The following is a 20,287-nucleotide window of genomic DNA, read 5'->3' on the forward strand; positions in this document are numbered from 1 at the left end:
CGCCAAGTGTAGCGCAAAAAGAAAAGAAAAAAAAAGAATGGTTCAAACCATTTGTTTGCCATATAGAACTAATAAACAAAAATATTATATTATTGTTTCTATATTTTGTGGACACATTTGTATTTTTGCATTTATATAGATGAAATATAACAGTATGAAAAGTGTTTTTAAAGTATAAACTAAGTTATTTATACTTCACTGTACTACTGAAGCTAAAGTTAAACTGTTTTTGTGTGTTTAGAAAGTAAGTTGTGGGGTCTTCATTGGGAAAATGTTGACATTTTGAGAATATAGTATGATTTATCAGCATATAGCAACTTACATAATTATAGCAATATTAAACCACACACGTACATGCTCACTCTCTCATACTCACTCGAGAATCAAGTTTAGAAAACACTTTTCCTTTATTCTTTTATTTGTTGTAGGTAAGTCTGAGGCTTCTCTCCAAGCTCACGTGTAATACAGCACACATTAGAAGTTCATTGTGTGGTTCATTGGTGCCTTTTGCTGTGTAGTCCATAAGGGAGGGTTATGTAGTAGGGCGTGAAGAATGTCAGGTTTGCTGCCTGGCGAGGGAGCATGATAAACCAGTGATTGTACTGCACTGGGCTTCGGGTGTGGTAAAGGAGGTACCAACACTGGAGTCAGAGTAGTAGAAACCAAGTAGTTTCTGATAAGATCTCTGGCGATCCATGCATCTCTCTGTTGAGATGCCGGGATGGTAGGACATTCTTTCACTTGGGTAAAAGCATATCTAACAGCATTGCATCCCTTCTGTGCCTTACCAAAACAATTCAGCCATGGGTCTTCTGAAACTAATTTCTCACAGGTATAGTTGTTTGAATTAAATGATGTTTGGTACATGGCAGCATTCAAAAAATACTTGTTACTGTTTCCTTAACTTTTTGTTTTGTTTCTGGGTAGCTTGATACAAGGATTTAACTTGATTGACATCTGGATTCTTAAAATAGAGAAAAAAATGTCATTAAATGTCCTTTTTTTGGTTTATTTTAGATGATTTTCAAACAGCTCAGTTGTTGGCACTTGTGTTGGAATTGCTAACGTTTTGTGTGGAGCATCATACCTACCACATAAAGAACTACATTATTAATAAGGACATCCTCCGGAGAGTGCTTGTCCTGATGGCGTCAAGGCACGCTTTCCTAGCATTGTGTAAGTGTTACTGTAGGTAGAATTGTCTGTTACAGTGCATTATGGTCTGAGAAGAAAATACACTGATTTTTAGGTCAGGCATCCGAGAGTCTAATAAACTATACTGATTATGTAGTTCTCCCACAATTTTTAGCAGGTATTACTATTATAAAATATTAAAGTACTTCTATTTTCAAATTAAATTTTTGATAGTTTGGTCTCAGGTAGTTTTTATTTGGGTTGTTGTGGGGGCTTTTTCCCACTTTTGACTTTGGTGTATCAATTAAAAATTAAATGTTTTGGGGCCAGAGAGAAGGTTCAGTGGGTAGGGTGCTTATCTTGCACACATTTGACCTGGGTTCAATCCCCAGCTTCCCATATGGCACCTGAGCCACTACCAGAAGTGATCCCTGAGTGCAGAGCCAGAACTAACCCCTGAGCATTGCCAGATATGACTCCCCACCCACCCCCCAAAATATATTGGTGTTCATTAGACTGCAGTCTCCTACTCAATCAAGAATGGTTATGTAATTTGGAAAACGTATAATGGTACTGAGTTCCCCAAAACCATTCTGTGTTACAGAATAAATGCAAACTCAGATGTCTGCAAATGATTTAGTCATTATTTCCACGGGTACTTCCCTCCAAGATTTGCTAAAATGTATTTGCTTTATTATATTGTGTTAGCTTTGTTGCTTTAGAATAGAGGCGGCAGGCACACTACCATGGTGACCATATCCAATCTGTAAACACTACACCCACGTATACCATCTTAAAGGTTGTATTTTTAAGGAAAAAAAAAAAACTAACAGTATGTAGCCTGTATGGGGATAATACATAGTTCTTCTAGTGTAGATTTTTCAAAAGATGACTGTTCTCATGAGAACCTTCTGAATTGAAAGTAAAAGCACCGGTTTTCTCTGGTAAGTTGGTAGGTGAAATTTAGAGCCTTAATAAGAGATACCTGTTGGCAATTCTCCTACATTTTTGCTTCTTAGTTGAAGATTGGTTGTTTTTGTTGTTGTTAAAAGGCATAATCACCTACTAGAGTCCTGAATAGACAACATTTAATGTTTTTCCAGCTTGTTTTATTCAACTTTTTTTTTTTTTTTTAAACAAATTATAGGACTAGAGTGATTAGCGCAGCGGGTAGGGCAGTTGCCTTGCACATGGCTGACCCGGGTTTGATTTCTCCGTCCCTCTCGGAGAGCCCAGCAAGCTACCCGTGGTGTATTCGATATGCCAAAAACAGTAACAAGTCTCACAATGGAGATGTTATTTATTGGTGCCCGCTCGAGCAAATCGATGAACGATGGGATGATAGTGCTGTATTATAGACATTCTTCTGTTAACTTTTTTTTTTTTAAATATTATTTGATGGGTCAGGAGAGATAGTACAGCAGGTAGGGCATTTGCCTTGCACATTTCTGACCTGGGTTTTAGTCCTCAGCATCCCATGTGGTCCCTGAAGCACTGCCAGGAGTGATCCTGAGCTCTCAGCCAGGAGTCAGCCTGAGCATGTCTGGGTGTGTCCCCAAAACAAAGCATCTCAGCAGACTGAGCGTGGCATGCTTTGCATGCAGGAGGCCTAGGTTCAGTCCCTGGCACCACATGGTCACCCCTCTACCCTCCCAAGCACCCCCCAGAGATGACGTGGCTGCCTCGACTTAAGCACAGAACCAGGATTAGCCCCTAAACACACCAAGTGTGGCCCCAAAACAAAAATTAGTAATGAAAGAGCCCAGGAGCACCACAGAGGATCAGAGCACATGTTTTGCTTGTTGAAGGCCTGGCTTCAGTCACCAGCATTGCATTGTCTCAAGCACTGTTGTGTGTGCTCCCCCCCCCCCCAAAAAAAAATAATAATAATAAAGCTAGATGTCCTTTGTTAAACATTCTATGGAGTGATGATTATAACTGTTGTTTACCTTGTATAGAACATATGCGGTCAGTTTCAGTTGCTCCACTTTGAGGTTACAGTTACTGAAAGGGTAACATAATAGCACTTGGCATTATTCTAGATTGCAAGTGACAGCAAAAATAAATTCAGTGTGTCAGTTTTACATTCATCAGAGCAAAAGTGAAAATTTAGGAAGGAGCAAAGACAGAATTTAGAAGAGTTCAGAATGCTTCTTGGAATAGTTCTTTCACATAATAGAATTTTTTGTCTGAAGGAAGTCCGAACAGAAATTTAAAAGTTTAATAAATGATGGGGCTGGAGCAATAGCACAGCCGGTAGGGCGTTTGCCTTGCACGTGGCCAACCTGGGTTCAATCCCCAGCATCCCATATGGTCCCCTGCGCACTGCCAGGAGTAATTCCTGAGTGCAGAGCCAGGTGTGACCCAAAAAGCAAGAAAATAATAATAATAAATGATAAACAGTCCATTTCAATGAATTTATGACACCTATTATATCTTAGGACTGGAACGATAGCACAGCAGGTAGGGTGTTTGCCTTGCACGCAGATGACCTGGGTTCAATTCCTCCGCCCCTCTCGGAGAGCCCAGCAAGCTATTGAGAGTATCTCGCCCGCACGGCAGAGCCTGGCAAGCTACCTGAGGCGTATTCAATATGCCAAAAACAGTAACAAGTCTCGGAATGAAGGCGTTACTGTGCCTGCTTCAGCAAATCGATGACAGTGATAACAGTGATGCTGTATCTTAATGATTTGAAGGTTTTTATATATATTGAGTCAGTGAATAACACATATGTCTTGGTTATCATGTAGCTAGGAAAATTGAGGTGATTAAAACCTGCACTTATTAAAGAACTAAATTCAACGGGGGGGCATAATCATATAAAATTTAAATACAGGGCCGGGGCCAGGGTGATAGTACTCCAGGAATATGCACTGAGTACTACCAGCTGCGGTGCAGAAACAACACAGAGCTGAGAAATCGTGCAGGTAAGGCACTTGCTATGCTCTCTCCGGCCCCATTATAGGACTTTTGCCAAGAGCGTATGAAAGAAAACAAACTGGGCTGGAGAGATAGCCCAGCGGATAGGTAGGGCATTAGCCTTGCACATGTGCAGCACGGGTCCCAGCCCCTCCATCTCATGTCTCCCCGGGCCTGCCAGGAGAGATTCCCGAGTCAGAACTAAGAATAAGCCCTGAGCATTGCCAGGTGTGGCCCGAAAACTAACCCAAAAAACGAGAAGAAAAAATGGGGAAAAAAGGAAAACTAAGTATGTAATTGAGGGTACTTACGCCATTTTGGTCTTAAAAGGAAAAACATAAAATACTAGGTGTTTTCATATATGTATGTGTATTTTTTTTTAAAGAGTTGTATAAATTTAGATGCCCACTTGTTAAAACAGAAGATCGTGGTAAGTGGTTAAATGCTGCTTAATAGTATCCTTACTTGATATTCTATGGATGACACCAGTCTTCTCCAAATGTAGTCTTTATAGATTACTTCTGTGTGCATATATCCATAGCATACCTATCAGTTTTACTACTCTCATTTTATCGGTCTTGTCAGTAATTACTAACCTTACGCCATACTTGCATGTTGTCTGGGTTTTTCTGTTTTTGTTCAAAGATGGCAGTCTATGATAGGAATAAAAGTGTTTTTGTTAAGATGCTTTAATCACTGTTGATTCCGTTGTCATTAATCACATGAGACAGTGTTAAGCTTTACTGTATGAGCATGAAGTCTCATGTCGTATAATGTGGAGATGAATTATTTTGTTTTAGAAATGATTGAAACTAAAGGAAATCCTGCCATGTTAATGGAAGTTATAGATAGAAGTGGAAGCAGAATGCACTTTACATTGAAAATTCTATGGTTATGCCAGTTTGATCTGTCTCAGATACTTTTGTTTTCTTTGAGCAACTTCATAGAATTTACTGGTACATTTGAGAGCAACTTTTTACTAATAGTAAAAAGTAGAAGTTTGGGGGCCGGAGCGATAGGACAGCGGGGAGGGAGTTTGCCTTGCACGCAGCCAACCCGGGTTCAATCCCCAGCATCCCATATGGTCCCCCAAGCACCGCCAGGAGTAATTCCTGAGTGCAGAGCCAGGAGTAACCCCGCTGGGTGTGACCCAAAAAGGGGGAGGGGGAGTAGAAGTTGGATTTTTTTTGAGGCAATTTTCTTTTATGGGGAAGTATTTGAGTGGAAAATCCTAGTTCTTAAATTCTTGGAGGCACATAAAGAAAAGCAGCAAAAACAAGATCTTCAGAGCTACTCTCTGAATCATCAGTTTCTAGACAGAACTGCATTCCTGTTGTCAGTGAATTTTAAAAAGGGAGTTTGCTTTGCTTATCTAGAAACTGCAAAAAAAAAAAAAAAGGTTGAACATGAGTGTGTGTTCCAGTAGGGCACAAGTCTTCACAAAACCTGCAGAATTGAAGTACCAATTTGTAAGAATAGCTTTTGCCTTAATTACTAAAATCTTAGTTTGGCCTCTTTGGTATTCATTTTCATTCTTAACAAATGGAAAAGCCTAAGTTTCTTTATAAAGAAATCTTTTGTTAAAAAAAATAAGCCCACCAAACTTTTAAGATCATGGTTTTTGGGTAATTAAATTCTTTTTAGATTTTGACTTAATACACAGAAGGATGCCTCATGTTTAAAATGTCTTATTTCACCATGCTTCTATATTTGAAATAGTAGTTTAAAAAAATAAAATGCAATTACAATTCTATAAACATTTGAAATTCCCTGCCCAGAGTGTCTCTAAAGAGACACTGTTAAATAAGTTGCATTGTTAAGGCAGTTTATAGTCAACTGTACCTAATTGGGCATTCACTTGTGGACCTCTTTTCTGCCATCTAAAGAAAAATTGAGCTGCTTTACTCCTCTGCCTTCCCACCCAGAAACCGTGTCAGCATGGTTGCCTGGCTACCTGCTCATGAAGGACTTGATTAATAACAAATTGGCAATTTAACGGGCCACTTCCATGATCTCCAAAGAAATCAAAATACAAACACAATATTTAATCTTGCCAACCGAAGACGATGTGACTGCATGAAGTGAGTATGCTTTTTTGAACTGTTTACAGTAACTGGGGCATTAACTTACTGGTAATCCCACCTAGATAAAGAGGGCTTTGTTGAAGTCTAGTTGTCGAGTATATTTGGATCTTGATGAATGGTGACTTAACTCTCCATACCTCAGGATGTAAATATACCTTTTAATCTGTAAGTTAAAGCCTGATTACAAAAATGAAAACTAGAAAACATTTAAAAAGCATACTCGCTACAATAAGCATAAAGAACTACTTTTTTTTTTTTCTCCAATTTGAATAAACGATGGGAAGGCAAATTTTGGGTCTGGCAGATTTTTGTGGTTTTATACAAACGTCCACAAATAATTCTGATACATAACAAGAGTGTCCAAAAATAATTATACAGTGGATTGCCCAAATAAAACAAATGGCTTTTCTATTTTTAAGGTATACATAAACGAATGTCATCTTAAAGAGTATGAAAGGATAATGCGCTTTTAACCCTTAGCTTTTATTTCAGTCATAAAGTATATTTTGGTCATTAGCAACTTCTAGAAATTTTTTTCTGATGCTAGAAGACTTGTATCTTATGATGACACACACTAATTTTAAAATACCTTTTCCTGATAACCCTTTTGTGATCCCTTATCTTCAGGTTCATACTTCTGGAAACTCAACTAGTGTTTCACTGCACAAGGAACTTTATTTGTAAAATGGATGTTTTTTTCTAAGTCTGAAATACAGAAGTGTGGTATATAATTGCAACAACAATATCTGTTTCAGGTGCACTTCGTTTTAAGAGAAAGATTATTGGATTAAAAGATGAGTTTTACAATCGCTACATAATGAAAAGTTTTTTGTTTGAACCAGTAGTCAAAGCATTTCTCAACAATGGATCCCGCTACAATCTGATGAACTCTGCCATAATAGAGATGTTTGAATTTATTAGAGTGGTAGGTTCTGTGTTTTTTTTTTTTTCAGTTGAATTTTGGTTTTAGTATTTCGACTTGAGATTCTGCATCTGGTTTAAAAAAAAATCAAGTGTTGCCAAAAGCTTGTTAGAGGTTCAATTCCAAGTTTCTTAAAGAACAGTCATCTTTCTCAGCATGATGAATTCATTTAATTCTACTATGGCAATCAAGAGTATAAAATTACAATTGGATATTTTTTAACTGTGATAAAAATTATCTCAGAATTAAATGCTTGGTTTTCGCCTACATGCAGTTCAGTTTTGGGTATACAGTTCTTTGCTGGCCAATGAGGGGGCTCTTCCTGCTCTGTGCTCAGTAATGACCCCTTGTGCTGCTCAGGGTGTGTGTGTGGTGCTGGAGATTCAAACCAGGGTCCATCGCATGCAAGGCAAGTCGTTAACCTCCAGCCCTTTGCTGTCTCTCTAGCCCTGGGTGTGCAGTTCCTTGCCAGAAAGAACACTGGATTTCCTTCACTAATATTGGGAATATCTCTTAATGCTGGAATGACTTCCCGTTTATCCTCTATTTAGCCTAATTGCCTGTTACTGTATGCGGCAATCTCAGGAACATGTTTATTCCAGATAATCTCTCCCAAGTCTGATATACTAAAGCTCACCAGAGAAGGGACATGGGGACATGGAGGGAAGGGACCAGAACCTCGGGCAGCGGGGCACATGCTTGGAGGGGGAGAGAGGGGGGGAGGGGGAGGAGAGAGAGAGCATGCTTGTCAAGACGACCTTGGGGGGGGGGGCGGAGCGATCATACAGCTGGTAGGGCATTTGCCTTGCACGCGGCCAACCTGGGTTTGGTCCCCCAAGCACCTGATACTGTGGTTTGCTTTTGTGTTTTGTGACTTAAGACTTTTCTGAGTTTTCCCAACCTTGGCTAAAACATTCATACCTAAAACACAATATCTCCTCTCTCATGTTCTGGGTTTTTTTGTTGTTGTTGTTGTTGTTCGTTTGGTTTTGGTTCTAAGAATAATAAAATGGAACAGTGGTACCATAGATGGGATGTTTGCCTTGCACACAGCCAACCCAGGTTTGATCCCTAGCATCCTATAGCATGCCCTGAGCACAGAGCCAGGAGTAATCCTTGAGCACCACTGGGTATGCACTCTCCCCACCCAAAAAATTTTTTTTAATTATTTTTTAAATGATGGTATGGGCCCCCTAATTCACACGGTGTGATGAAGTGTACATAACAAAATTTGTCTTTTTATCATGTATATTGCATTATTAAGACATATAGGGGGTGGGGCGATAGTACAGTGGTTTGGGCGTTTGCCTTGCATGCGGGTGTCCTGGGTTCAATCCCTGGCATCTCATATGGTCCCCCAAGCATCTCCAGGAGTAATTCCTGAGCGCAGAGCCAGCAGGAACCCCTGAGCATTACTGGGTATGACCTGAAAAAAAGAAAGAAAAAACTCATATAATAATACCGGGCTGGAGCGATAGCACAGTGGTAGGACATTTGCCTTGCATACAGCCGACCCGGGTTTGATTCCTACGCCCCTCTCAGAGAGCCCGGCAAGCTCCTGAGAGTATCTCGCCCGCACGCCAAAGCCTGGCAAGCTCCCGTGGCGTATTGGATATGCCAGAAACAGTAAGAACGAGTCTCACAATGGAGGCGTTACTGGTGCCCGCTCGAGTAAATTGATGAGCAGCGGAGTGACAGTGAGAGTGATAACAATACCATCCATGCTCATTTTATGATCTGTCCAGGTTCCAAATCAGAATCACTTAGTAGGCACTCACTTTGAAAAATTAATGGAGTATACTGAAAACTGGGGTTCTTGAAGGTGCTAATATGTTATTCCTGTTTTCATCATTTGACTGCAAATTTGGAGGCTTTTATGAAGTTAAATTGAGTGGGTTTGTGAATTTATTACAGTTGTCTTTGTATCTTGCTCAACCTACCATTTTCCTTTATTTTTTAAAGTTATCATTCTCTTTCTATAGGAAGATATAAAATCTTTAACTGCTCATGTGATTGAAAATTACTGGAAAGCCCTGGAAGATGTAGATTATGTACAGACATTTAAAGGATTGAAACTGAGATTTGAACAGCAAAGAGAAAGACAAGATAATCCCAAGCTTGATAGGTAAATTCCCACATATTTGAACCTGTTTATTTAGTGACCTGGGGTTTGGTAGTGGTGTGCTTGGTAGGGGAGAAGGAAAATGGCAGATAGTAAGCAAAAGTTTGATCAGTGTAAATAGATGACTGAATTGTGAGGTCAGTGATTTCCTGAAGGTGTAGGTCATTATGCTCTGTGGCGTGAGGTCCCAGGGTTTGGTTCCTTGGTATCACTGGACCCAACACAATTGCACTGCTGAGCCCAAATGGCATTGAACTGTTTGACCAGCTTTAGAATATTGCCAGCAGTTGGCCCTCAAGACCTCCTGAGCATTATTTTAAGGCCCCTCCCATCCCGCTCCCAAGTATTTTTATGCCACTTTCTAAATACCTGGGTTCACCTACTTAGTATAAATTTTTAAGTCTAATTTCTTTTAATTGTGATTCATTAATTTCTGGTGTTAAAAATAGCGTTTGGTAAGAGATCTGGGTTGGGTTTTGGGCGGGTTTTTTGTTTTGTGTTTTTTTGTTGTTGTTGTTGTTATCGTTTTTGAATTTTGTCAGGGAGGTGTCAGAAGTGGCCCTGTTGGTACTCAAGTGATCATCTCTCGACCCCTGGGTTTTCTGTTGGTTTTGGGTTTAGGAGCACACCTGGCTGCGTTCAGGGCTTACTCCTGGCCTTTTGCTCTGATGGACTGATTAGGGTTTCCAGGATTGAACCCAGATTGGCTGCATGCGAAGAAAGCACCTTAACAATTATAGTACATTTCTGACCCTTCTTTTTCTTTCTGCTCTGGGACCATACCTGGTAATGCCCAGAGACTCCTCCCGGGTCTGTGCTCAGGGTCTCTGCTGGTCGTGCCTGGAAATCCTACTGGGACCTCTTGCATGAAGTGCAGGCCTCACGTCTGGCTTTTTATCAGTTTAATATTTTGTTTATCCCATTAATCTATTAAGGTCGAAGCAGTGTTTGACTGAACAAATCTTGACAGGTTGGGGAAATAGCTTCAGAGGGCTGGAACACGTGTATTGCATGCAGGAGCCCATGGTGTCCTGAGTGAGACCCCCAAGCACTGCCAGGTGTGGCCAGAAGCTTAAATTTTTTTTAATTAAATTTTCATGTGAGTAATCTGTTTGCTCTGCTTTTCTCTCTTTGCTCCCAGTATGCGTTCCATTTTGAGGAATCATAGGTATCGAAGAGACGCCAGAACATTAGAAGATGAGGAGGAGATGTGGTTTAACACAGATGAAGATGACATGGAAGATGGAGAAGCCGTTGTGTCTCCATCTGACAAAACTAAAAATGATGATGATATCATGGATCCAATAAGTAAATTCATGGAAAGGAAGAAATGTATGTTGAATACTGGTAGGGGAAAGTGACAAAATGATTAGTGTTGCCAGTTGTATCACCAGATATTTAATGGCTGTTGCTTTTAGAGTGTGAGTGAATTGAATTTCACCTGTTCTGAAGGTGAAGACCAAATTTTCTGTGAGTGAGAAGTAGTTACTCCATTAAATATCGGAAGACTGAAAATAATACTGAAGGCTTTTTTCCCCCTCTTCTCAGTAAACCTCTCTGGCTATGTTTTAGTGTTGTGATGGTGTTTGGTCCATAAACTGAGCTTGAGTATTCTCCTCACCAAAGGAGAGAAGTAAATTGGTTATATTTTACTGCTTCCTTATTTGGGGGTTTTTTGAAAAAAAGAGAGATGAGTGTGAGTGGTACTAATGACTATCTTCTCTTTCTAGTAAAAGAAAGTGAGGAAAAGGAGGTGCTTCTGAAAACCAATCTTTCTGGTCGGCAGAGCCCAAGTTTCAAGCTTTCCCTCTCTAGTGGAACAAAGACAAATCTCACCAGCCAGTCACCTGCAGCTAATCTGCCTGGTTCTCCAGGGTCCCCTGGGTCCCCTGGATCCCCGGGCTCTCCTGGATCCGTCCCTAAGAATACATCTCAGACGGCAGCTATTACTACAAAGGTACACTCTCGACTCCCGCTCTAATTTCAGCTTTCTCAGCGATTGTAACTGGGTTTCTCTTTGGTCTATAATTGCCTTCTAAACCTGATAGAACATTTGTCACCCGTGAAATACTTCTTCCACCATCTCCTGAACTTAACTTAAAAGTGGAGTCTATGGGAAGGTGGTTTGTTTGGGGGTGGGGAGGTTCATTTCATTTGGGTTTGGGGGCCACGACCAGAATCACTCTGGTTTATTCTGGCTCTTTGCTCAGGGATCAAAGCAGAGTTGACTACATATAAGGCAAGCACTTGAGTCCCTACACTCTTATTTTTATGACTAATATAAAAGTATAAGTGGAAAGATAGGAAAGAGCATAAGGTAAGACACGTGCGTTACCTGTGGACTACGCTGGTTTGGTCCCGAATACACATATGGCTTCCCAGCACCACCAGGAGCACAGTCAGGAATGGCCCCTGAACACGCTGAGGCGCTTGCCTTGCACACCGTCAACCCAGGTTTCATCCCCATCGTCCTGAACACCACCAAGTGTGACCAAAAAGACCCCCACCCCCCCAAAAAATAATTTTGCTCACTTACTAATAGATTTTTGTTCTGAAAAGTCAGCAGGGAAGTAGGATCTTCCCTACTTGATTAGAGATCAAGTGAAACTCTAGATGGGGTGTTGGGCCACGTCCGGAAGTGGTCAGGTGCTACTCTGCTGGCAGGGGACCATGCTGTGCCAGACTGGAGCCTGGACCTCTCGGCATGCAAGCTCTACCTCCGGCTCCCTGCTCTGCCAAAAGAAAGAAAATCCTGATTTGGTTTAGGTTTGGGGGGGTCCTATCTGGCTGTGTTTGGGTATCCTCATTCTGCTGAGGGCACCGATTTTGTGGTGCCAGGGATCAAACCTGGGTCAGCTGTGGGCATGATGCTCTGACCCCATGGGGTTTTTGGTTTTTTTTGCTTTCTAGACAGGTGGTTTGGGTTGGTTTTGGTTTTAATTCTTTGCACACAATCTCAGAATAACTAGCCACACAGGTTAATACATTGAGGTGATAGTATCTGATTGTCCAGGTTAAGGTGTTTTTAAAAACCTAGTGTTTCGTTTTAATAAGTCCTTATTTCTGAACAGGGTGGCCTCGTGGGTCTGGTAGATTATCCTGATGATGATGAAGATGATGATGAGGATGAAGACAAGGAAGATACGCTACCGTTGTCAAAGAAAGCAAAATTTGAGTCCTCATAATGGCCACTGCCTATGATCAGTACCTGTTGAAAAAACTGGTTCTCTGCCCTCCCCCTACAAAGTCCACACTAAGCAGTGGTCTCTTGTGAGTGACTGACGGGTCAGCCTGCACACTTGACTTCTGCTCATCAAGTGCCAATTCAATGGAGCAGGAGGAGGGGATATCACACATTTAGGGGAAGGACTTAAAAGCCTTTGAGCTCTCCAGCTTGGACCACACGTTGCCCTTTTCTCAGGGAAGGAAATGGAAATAAAAAGCCAACAGGGCAGGGGTTTTTTAAGTGGAACTCTGGATTGGCTGGTCAGTTGCAACGATCAGAACATGCTTTCTCGGACCGTGTTTGAGACTCAGAAGAACGGGCTTTTCTGCCATGATTCTTCACGAGTTACGAATGCCAGCAGTTTCTTTGGCAAAGAGACCTGCCTTTAAAATCGTCCGTTCTGAACATTTTAGTCAAGCTACAACAGGTCTGGGAAGCCTCTGTGGGGGAGGGCGAGTATAAAATTCCCTCTTTTTTATCTGTTCCCTTTGCCCTTCAAACTGCAGTTTTTTTTTAAGTAGGGTTTTTCCCTACTTGATTAAAGATTGAGTGGAATTCTAGATGTGGTCATTTGTGTCATATGTTTTATTTGATTTTGTTTTGATTTTTTTTTTCTTCCCCTAAGTGTATGCTTAGTTGTTGAGTATATATATTTGGGACCATTAAAACTTTTTTTGATGTAATATAACCTAACGTTGTGCTGGTACCTATTTTTACCATGTGTAATTTTTGTTCTACATCACAGTTCTTAATTTGTTTTAGAGTTTTATGAGAGATGGTATAGTTTTTATTGACGAAAAGCAAAGTAATCTTACAACTATGTGCATACAAAAGCAATACTATTTTGTGACTGAATATTTTATATTAAAATTTACATCAGCAACTGTCTCGAATTCAGGGAAATAGAGTGGAATTTAAAACTTCAAGTTTTGTTAAACCTAGAAACATGAAATTAGTATTCCAAAGAGATTCTGAAATTTCATATCTTGGGGAAATGACGGTACATTTAAATCAGAATTGAGGATGAATGATTTAAAGAAAATAACATTTGACTTTTGAATAATAAAAAAAAGTGAAGAGTAAGAGAAATTGTATTAGTTGTATGTTTCTTTTCTCTCTTTTTTAAACTATTCCCTTAGGAATACCAATTGGAGATGTAAGTTGGTGGTTCCTAAATATTTACCTTGCCAGAGGACCATCAGATAGCACCTTAGTGAAAAGTGAAACAGTGGTTTTTTTTGTTGTTGGTTTGGTTTTTGGGCCCACCCAGTGCTGCTCAGGGCTTGCTTACTCCTGGCTCTGTGCTCAGGATCACTCCTGGTTATGCTTAGGACGCGTACTTGGTGGTGGTACCCAGGTCAGCTATGCGCAAGGAAAGCACTTTACCCACGGTTCTCTCTAAATACTGTTTTGCAAGGCCCTAAAACAGTATTTTTAAGAATATCATTTTTATTATCTTAGATGTATTGAGATTTGTTTAAAGAAATAGAATCTACCCTTCTTTTTAGTAAGTTAATTAAAAATCTAAGTAAAAATTTATCCAGGAAGGAGTACTGTTTTAAGTTTTTCTGCTCTTTAACTGCTAAGTATCTGGCAAACTCTGTTTCTGTCTTTGTCTTTGGCTTAGTCACTCAGTATTTTTTTTTTTATGGTTCCAAAAACAAGATTATACTGAACAATTGAATAAGTAACACAACTTTGTACATAGTTTTATTGTTTGGTTTTATTAGACTCTTTGAGTACACGATTAAGTTGGGTGTGGTTCAGTGGTGGAGGTTTGCCTTGCTTGGAACAGGGGTGGGTGGGAAAGAGTTTCAGAATATTTTATCAACTTGCAAATGAATAACAAATGCGAACTAAGTAAATTACATTGTCCGTTGCCCAGAAAGTTCTATGTAAAGCGATATGCCTTAAACACGTAGTCTCACCGTCCTTTACTGATCCTGGAATACTGATTTATCTGTGTTCTTGGAGTTTCTGAGTTGAGGAAAGAACCCTTGCCTTCACCCATTGTTACCCAGCGAAAAGGAAAGTTACTGTTGTTTTGACATTTAAGAGTTGCCCTTTCTCTTTTGTTTTTGGGGCACACTCAGGTATCATAATGGTGCCAAGTGTCCGATTGGGGTTGGCCGTTGCTAAACAAGCACCTTCCTGCACTATCTCTTCAGCCCCTACTATCTACCTCTTCATTGGTGGTTTTTTCCTTGGGGGGGGGTGTTTGTTTTATGGGTTATACATACCTGGCAGTGCTCAGGAATCAACTTGGGTTGCCCGTTTGCAAGGCAAGCGCCCTACCTGCTGTATTATCACTCCAATTTCTCTTTGATGAATTCTTGCACTTCCTTGATTATTGATTTTGGTGCAGAAACTAAGAAATTTGACTTGGAAAAACTAAAGCATGTTACAGCATTTTTCTGGAGATAGATTGAACTGGAATTGTTGGAAAACAAGTGTACATCACCCCCAGTTTTCGGGAAAGGGGGTGGGGAGAAGTATAACACTCGGATTGACAGTTGGTCCATACTGGGGGGCAGGGGCATACAGTACTTTGGCCATACCCAGTGGTGTTTAGGGATTTTTTTTTTAAATGGCCCCTCGTGCCTGGAGTACCATACATGATGCCAGGGATTTTTGTTTTTGAACCACATGTGGCGGTGCTTAGGGCTTAGTCCTAACTCTTAGTTCAGGTATCACTCCAGGTGGGGCTTGGGGGCCGTATGTACTGCGGATTGAACCCAGATCAGCCACAAGCAAGGCAAGCACTGTACCCACTGTACTATTGCTCCAGTGCCAGGGATTGAACCGGGTTTGCCACACACAAGAAATATGCCCTACTTCCCCTGGCCCCTGGAGTTCGTACTCTCTCTGGCCACTGGCCAGGGGTGCACACACCAGGAGGTTCTCCAGGCTTACTCCTGGTCGAGCTCAGAGGACCTTGTGGGATGCTGGGACCTTGTAGGACCTAGATCAGCCGCCTGCAAGGCAAGCACCCTATCTGCAGTACCATCTTTCCAGCCCCCATAGTCCATGCTTGTTTAGATTTGAGGCCCTTCCCTGCGGTGCTGGGGCCCACCAGGGCTATAACCAATATTATTGATCAGATGATGTTAGGGGTCAAACTAGGGGCCAGCTGATACCCAGTGCATGCCAGGTGTGTATTCCAGTCCCCGGCACTCTCCCCAGCCCCTTGTCTTCATAAATTTAATGTTACCAGCCCTTTTGGTTAATTTAGTGATTACCAGATTACCAAATAATTTCTGGAAAATACACATTTATAGTAGGTAATATGCATAATCCAAAAGTGCTGTCAATGATAAAAATTGGGGAGGGGTTTCCCAGCAGGGCCAAGAGGTCTTCGGTGCTGGGGGTTAAACTTGGGGCTGCCATGTCCAGTCCCATTGGCTCTGCCCTTTCGGATGACTTCTTGACAGGTTTTCCCTTACCTGGGCATACTCAGATCCTGCTGAGTTTTTTCCTGAATTTGAACTCATGGAAGTAAGTTTTTGTGCCTTTGGACATGAATAGAAAGGCTTGGGTGAAAAGGACATTCCTAACGTATTTTATTCTTAGATGTAAGTGGTGGTCTTAAGTGGAAGATTGTTTTAAGAAGGAAACTTAAAGGGCTGGAGCAATAGCACAGCGGGTAGGGCGTTTGCCTTGCACGTGGCTGACCTGGGTTCGATTCCCAGCATCCCATATGGTTCCCCTGAGCACCGCCAGGGGTAATTCCTGAGTGCAGAGCCAGGAGTAACCCCTGTACATTGCCGGGTGTGACCCAAAAAGCAAAAAAAAGAAGGAAACTTAAGGTTGTCAACAGATTTCTAGAACTTCCCATTTGTTCAAATATAACTGCCAAGGACCAGAGAGATAGTTCAAAAGACTAAAGACTTAGCCAGTGCGAGTCCCCTCCCTCAAATACCACCAGGTGAGGTGTGGTGGCCCCAGGTGATCCATCCCCTCCCCTTCAAAACAGCCCTGTCAAAACAAACTGGGCTGGAGTGATAGTACACTTGTTTTGTACGTGCTGACGTTTGATCCTTGGCACCCCATAGAGTAATAGAGTACCCCAGAACTGCTAGGAGTGAACACAGTAACAGGGCTTTCCAATCACTTCAATTTTTTTTTTTCTTTTTGGGTCACACCCGGCGATGCTCAGGGGTTACTCCTGGCTCTGCACTCAGGAATTACCCCTGGCAGTGCCCAGGGGACCATATGGGATGCTGGGAATCGAACCCGGGTTGGCCGAGTGCAAGGCAAATGCCCTCCCCGCTGTGCTATCGCTCCAGCCCCTCACTTGAAATTTTTTGGTTTGGGTTTGGTTTGTTGTTTTGGGTTGGGGCTAATTCCCGGTTCTGTGTCTTTAGAGACCATACAGGATCAAACCTGGGTCGGCCACATGCAAGGCAAGGAGCCTACCCGTGTACTATCTTGCCAGTCCCACAGGATTGAACGTTTTGACTCTTGCTACCATAATTATTTTGAGCAGGGGAATTATAAGTTTATGATATTGCTGCGTCTCCCTATTTCCCCTACAGATACACATACTAGGACAAATGGTGCCTATTGCCTTGCAGCGCCTGATCCCCAAATGATTCCCCCCAGGCCCACCAAGGAGTAATTCCAGCGTGCAGATCTAGGAGTAAACCCTGAGCCCAGCTGGAGATGCCCCCACCCCTCACCACACCACAATTTAAAAAAAAATAATAGAATGGGGAAAGCAAGTTAAGGCACTTGGCCTTGGATGGGGCTGACCTGGATTCAATTCCAGACGTTGCGTATGGTTGGTCCCCTGAGAACTGCCAGGCATAAACCCTGGGTATAGCCCAGTGTGACCAAAAAAAAAAATCAAAGGGCGGAGGGGAGCAAGCAATAGATTATATCCATTGCTAATGTTCTGATTTCTCTCCCTGGCATTAAATGCACTGGCTCACAGGGCCGTGATACCTGACACCGCAGGGTTCCCAAAGCAGGAGTTTGGAGTAGCCTCTGCTGTTTCACCCCCACCTCCTTCCAGCCCCATCATGACTCTTCAGGGGTCTGAGAGATTCCAGGACCAGGCGCCACCAGCAGTCACCCTGTCCGCCCCCCCCCCCCCCCGCCCCCAACACACACACACACTCACCACTTCAAAGGGGGAAAAAAAAAACACCTTGCTTTCTTTCCCATGGCTCTCTAGTGCAACACCAGGTGGTGCATGAATTCCTTCCAGAGGTGCTTGGAGATCTATACACGGAAAGGCAGTGAATGTGAGCCTGCTCCGTGCAAAGCAAGGGCCCCTCCTCTCATGCTCTCTCCAGCCCCTAATCTTGATTCTTTAGAGTGATGGCTCAGAAAGGACTTCCCAGAAATACAAGAGGAGGGGGTCCGGAGCAATAGTACAGCAGGGAGGGTGTTTGCTTTGCACACAACTGACCCAGGTTCCCACATAGTCCCCCCCAGCACTGCCAGGAGTAATTTCTGAGTACAGAGCCAAGAGGAACCCCTGTGCATCGCTGGGCGTGACCTGAAAAGAAAATACAAGAGGAGGAAACTCCCAGTTTTTATAAGACAGTGTTAATCTGGTATCAAAATCCATCAGGCAGCAGGATAAAATCACAGGTCTCTATCCCTGGTGAACATACCTGCAAAAAATTAACAAGGGGCTGGAGCAATAGTGCAGCGGGGAGGGCGTTTGCCTTGCGTGCACCCGACCTGGGTTCGGTCCCCGGCATCCCATATGGTCCCCCAAGCACAGCCAGGAGTAACCCCTGAGCATCGCTGGGTGTGACCCAAAAAGGAAAAAAAATTCTTTTTTTTTTTTTTTTTTTGCTTTTTGGGTCACACCCAGCAATGCACAGGGGTCATTCCTGGCTCATGCACTCAGGAATCACCCCTGGCGGTGCTCAGGAGACCATATGGGATGCTGGGATTCAAACCCGGGTCGGCCGCGTGCAAGGCAAACGCCCTACCCGCTGTGCACCAGCCCCAGGAAAAAAAATTCTTAACAAAAGATGACCAAACTGAATTGGACAGTCATTAAAATAACCAGGCAGGAAGAGTTCCGTGCTTGCACACCGCACCAACAAATGCTTCTTGGGAAGGGCTAAGCGCGACCCTCTTCCCGGCCTGTGGGGGCTCAGGAGATGGCTGATCGGGTGCAAGTTAGAAGGGCAGTGCCCCATAGGGCTGCCTGCTGTCCAGGAGCCACTCAGCTCTCTGCTCCTGGGCCCTACGTGCAGTGTCTACACTGGCTGCCATCACAGAGACAAGTGACTACCTGCTCTCCTTGCAGGGAGCAGTGACCCCAGGTGGACAGAGCTGGCCTACTGGGCTAAGAGGGCCAAAGAGGAGGAACCCCGTCAGTGACGGCCAGCCGTGCGCCACCAGCCTCCGGCTCTGTCCTCTGTCCCCGTGGGCCGAGGGCTGCTGGCGGATGATACAGCACCCAGACAGGAAGACGACACAGGCAGAACTGGAGAGGAGGTTGGGGAGAGAAAGACTGGAGAGGGGGTCCGACGGGGAAAGTGAGGGGTGCAGAGGAGGGAGAGGGCGACACAAAGGACCCGACAGTTTGACGAGTACGGGGTAGATGGACATGAGCTGTAGAGGAGGCGGGCGGGGGGGGGGGCAGCCCAGGACAGGGTGTGGCCCAGCACTCGGCGGTGAGGCCGAGGTCGGGGCATCACAGGCCCCCAGGGCATCAGGGGCACCACTGGCGCCCAAACTGGCACGGGAATGAGGTTTCCATAGAGGACACTCACCATCCAGCTGGTGGGCCACCTCTGTCAAGAGCAGTTAGTGGCAGAGTTCTGTGTCCCCATGTTCACTCCTGGTCCCTCCCACTGCCACCCTTTTTCCTATCAAAATACCAGGGGCACTGCTCGAGGAAATAGCCAGAACAAACCTACTGGGGTTCAGGATCACACACCCCCAAACCCAAATCACCAGGCAGTCTTAAAGAAACGGGCAAGCAGCAGAGAACTCCCCGTGTCAAACTAGACTGCAAAGCTGCATTCATGGGGCAGTGTGGCACTGGAACGGAGGGACACATAGGCTCATGGGAGGAGCATCAGAGTCAAGTCCACTCAGCAGATCCCGCACCAGGCCTCCGCCAACAGCCCATGGGTGGCAAAGGCGTTAAACACAGACAGGGCCAGAGCGATAGGACAGCGGGAGAGTGCTCGCCTACACGCGGCCAACCCCATTCGAAACCCGGCACCCCAGATGGTCTCCCGAGCACTGCCAGTAGTGATTTCTGAGTCAGGCATAATCTCTGAGCATGACCCCAAAATTTTTTTTTTTGGCTTTTGGGTCACACCCAGTGATGCACAGGGGTTCCTCCTGGCTTTGCACTCAGGAATTACTCCTGGCGGTGCTCAGGGGACCATATGGGATGTTGGAGATCAAACCCAGGTTGGCTGCGTGCAAGGCAAACGCCCTCTCCACTGTGCTATCGCTCCGGCCCCTCAAATTTTAAAAACTTTAAAAAAGAGAGAAAATAAGAAGGGAAAGAAAAAGAGAAAAAGAAAGAAAAAGGAAGGAAAGAGAAAGAAGAAAGAAAGAAAGAAAGAAAGAAAGAAAGAAAGAAAGAAAGAAAGAAAGAAAGAAAGAAAGAAAGAAAGAAAGAAAGAAGGAAGGAAGGAAGGAAGGAAGGAAGGAAGGAAGAAAGAAAGAAAGAAAGAAAGAAAGAAAGAAAGAAAGAAAGAAAGAAAGAAAGAAAGAAAAGAAAAGAAAAGCAAGGCAGACAGTCCTCACAAACTTGAACAAGGGGCGGGTAGGGCCTTTGCCTTGTATGCAACCGACCGGGTTTAATCCCCAGCATCCCGTATGGTCCCCCAAGCACCACCAGGAGTGATTCCTGAGCACAGAGCCAGGAGTGACCCCTGAGCATGGCCAGGTGT

The 20,287-nt window shown here is 43.4% G+C and overlaps 1 protein-coding gene across 2 annotated transcripts in view; it reads left to right on the forward strand.

Annotated features, from left to right (window-relative positions):
- PPP4R3A (protein phosphatase 4 regulatory subunit 3A) overlaps positions 1 to 13,113 on the forward strand; it is a 39,043-nt gene extending 25,930 nt beyond the window's left edge. For both annotated transcript variants that reach the window (XM_055131491.1, XM_055131492.1), the window contains exons 10-15: positions 1,018 to 1,176; positions 6,893 to 7,062; positions 9,042 to 9,184; positions 10,323 to 10,513; positions 10,912 to 11,138; positions 12,253 to 13,113. In XM_055131491.1, coding sequence (XP_054987466.1) covers positions 1,018 to 1,176; positions 6,893 to 7,062; positions 9,042 to 9,184; positions 10,323 to 10,513; positions 10,912 to 11,138; positions 12,253 to 12,366 — 1,004 coding nt within the window. In that variant the 3' untranslated portion in view covers positions 12,367 to 13,113. The remainder of the gene's footprint in view (positions 1 to 1,017; positions 1,177 to 6,892; positions 7,063 to 9,041; positions 9,185 to 10,322; positions 10,514 to 10,911; positions 11,139 to 12,252) is intronic.
- The last annotated feature ends 7,174 nt before the right edge of the window (positions 13,114 to 20,287 follow it).

This window comes from Sorex araneus, chromosome 3 (assembly GCF_027595985.1).
Source record: "Sorex araneus isolate mSorAra2 chromosome 3, mSorAra2.pri, whole genome shotgun sequence".
Classification (NCBI taxonomy): domain Eukaryota; kingdom Metazoa; phylum Chordata; class Mammalia; order Eulipotyphla; family Soricidae; genus Sorex; species Sorex araneus.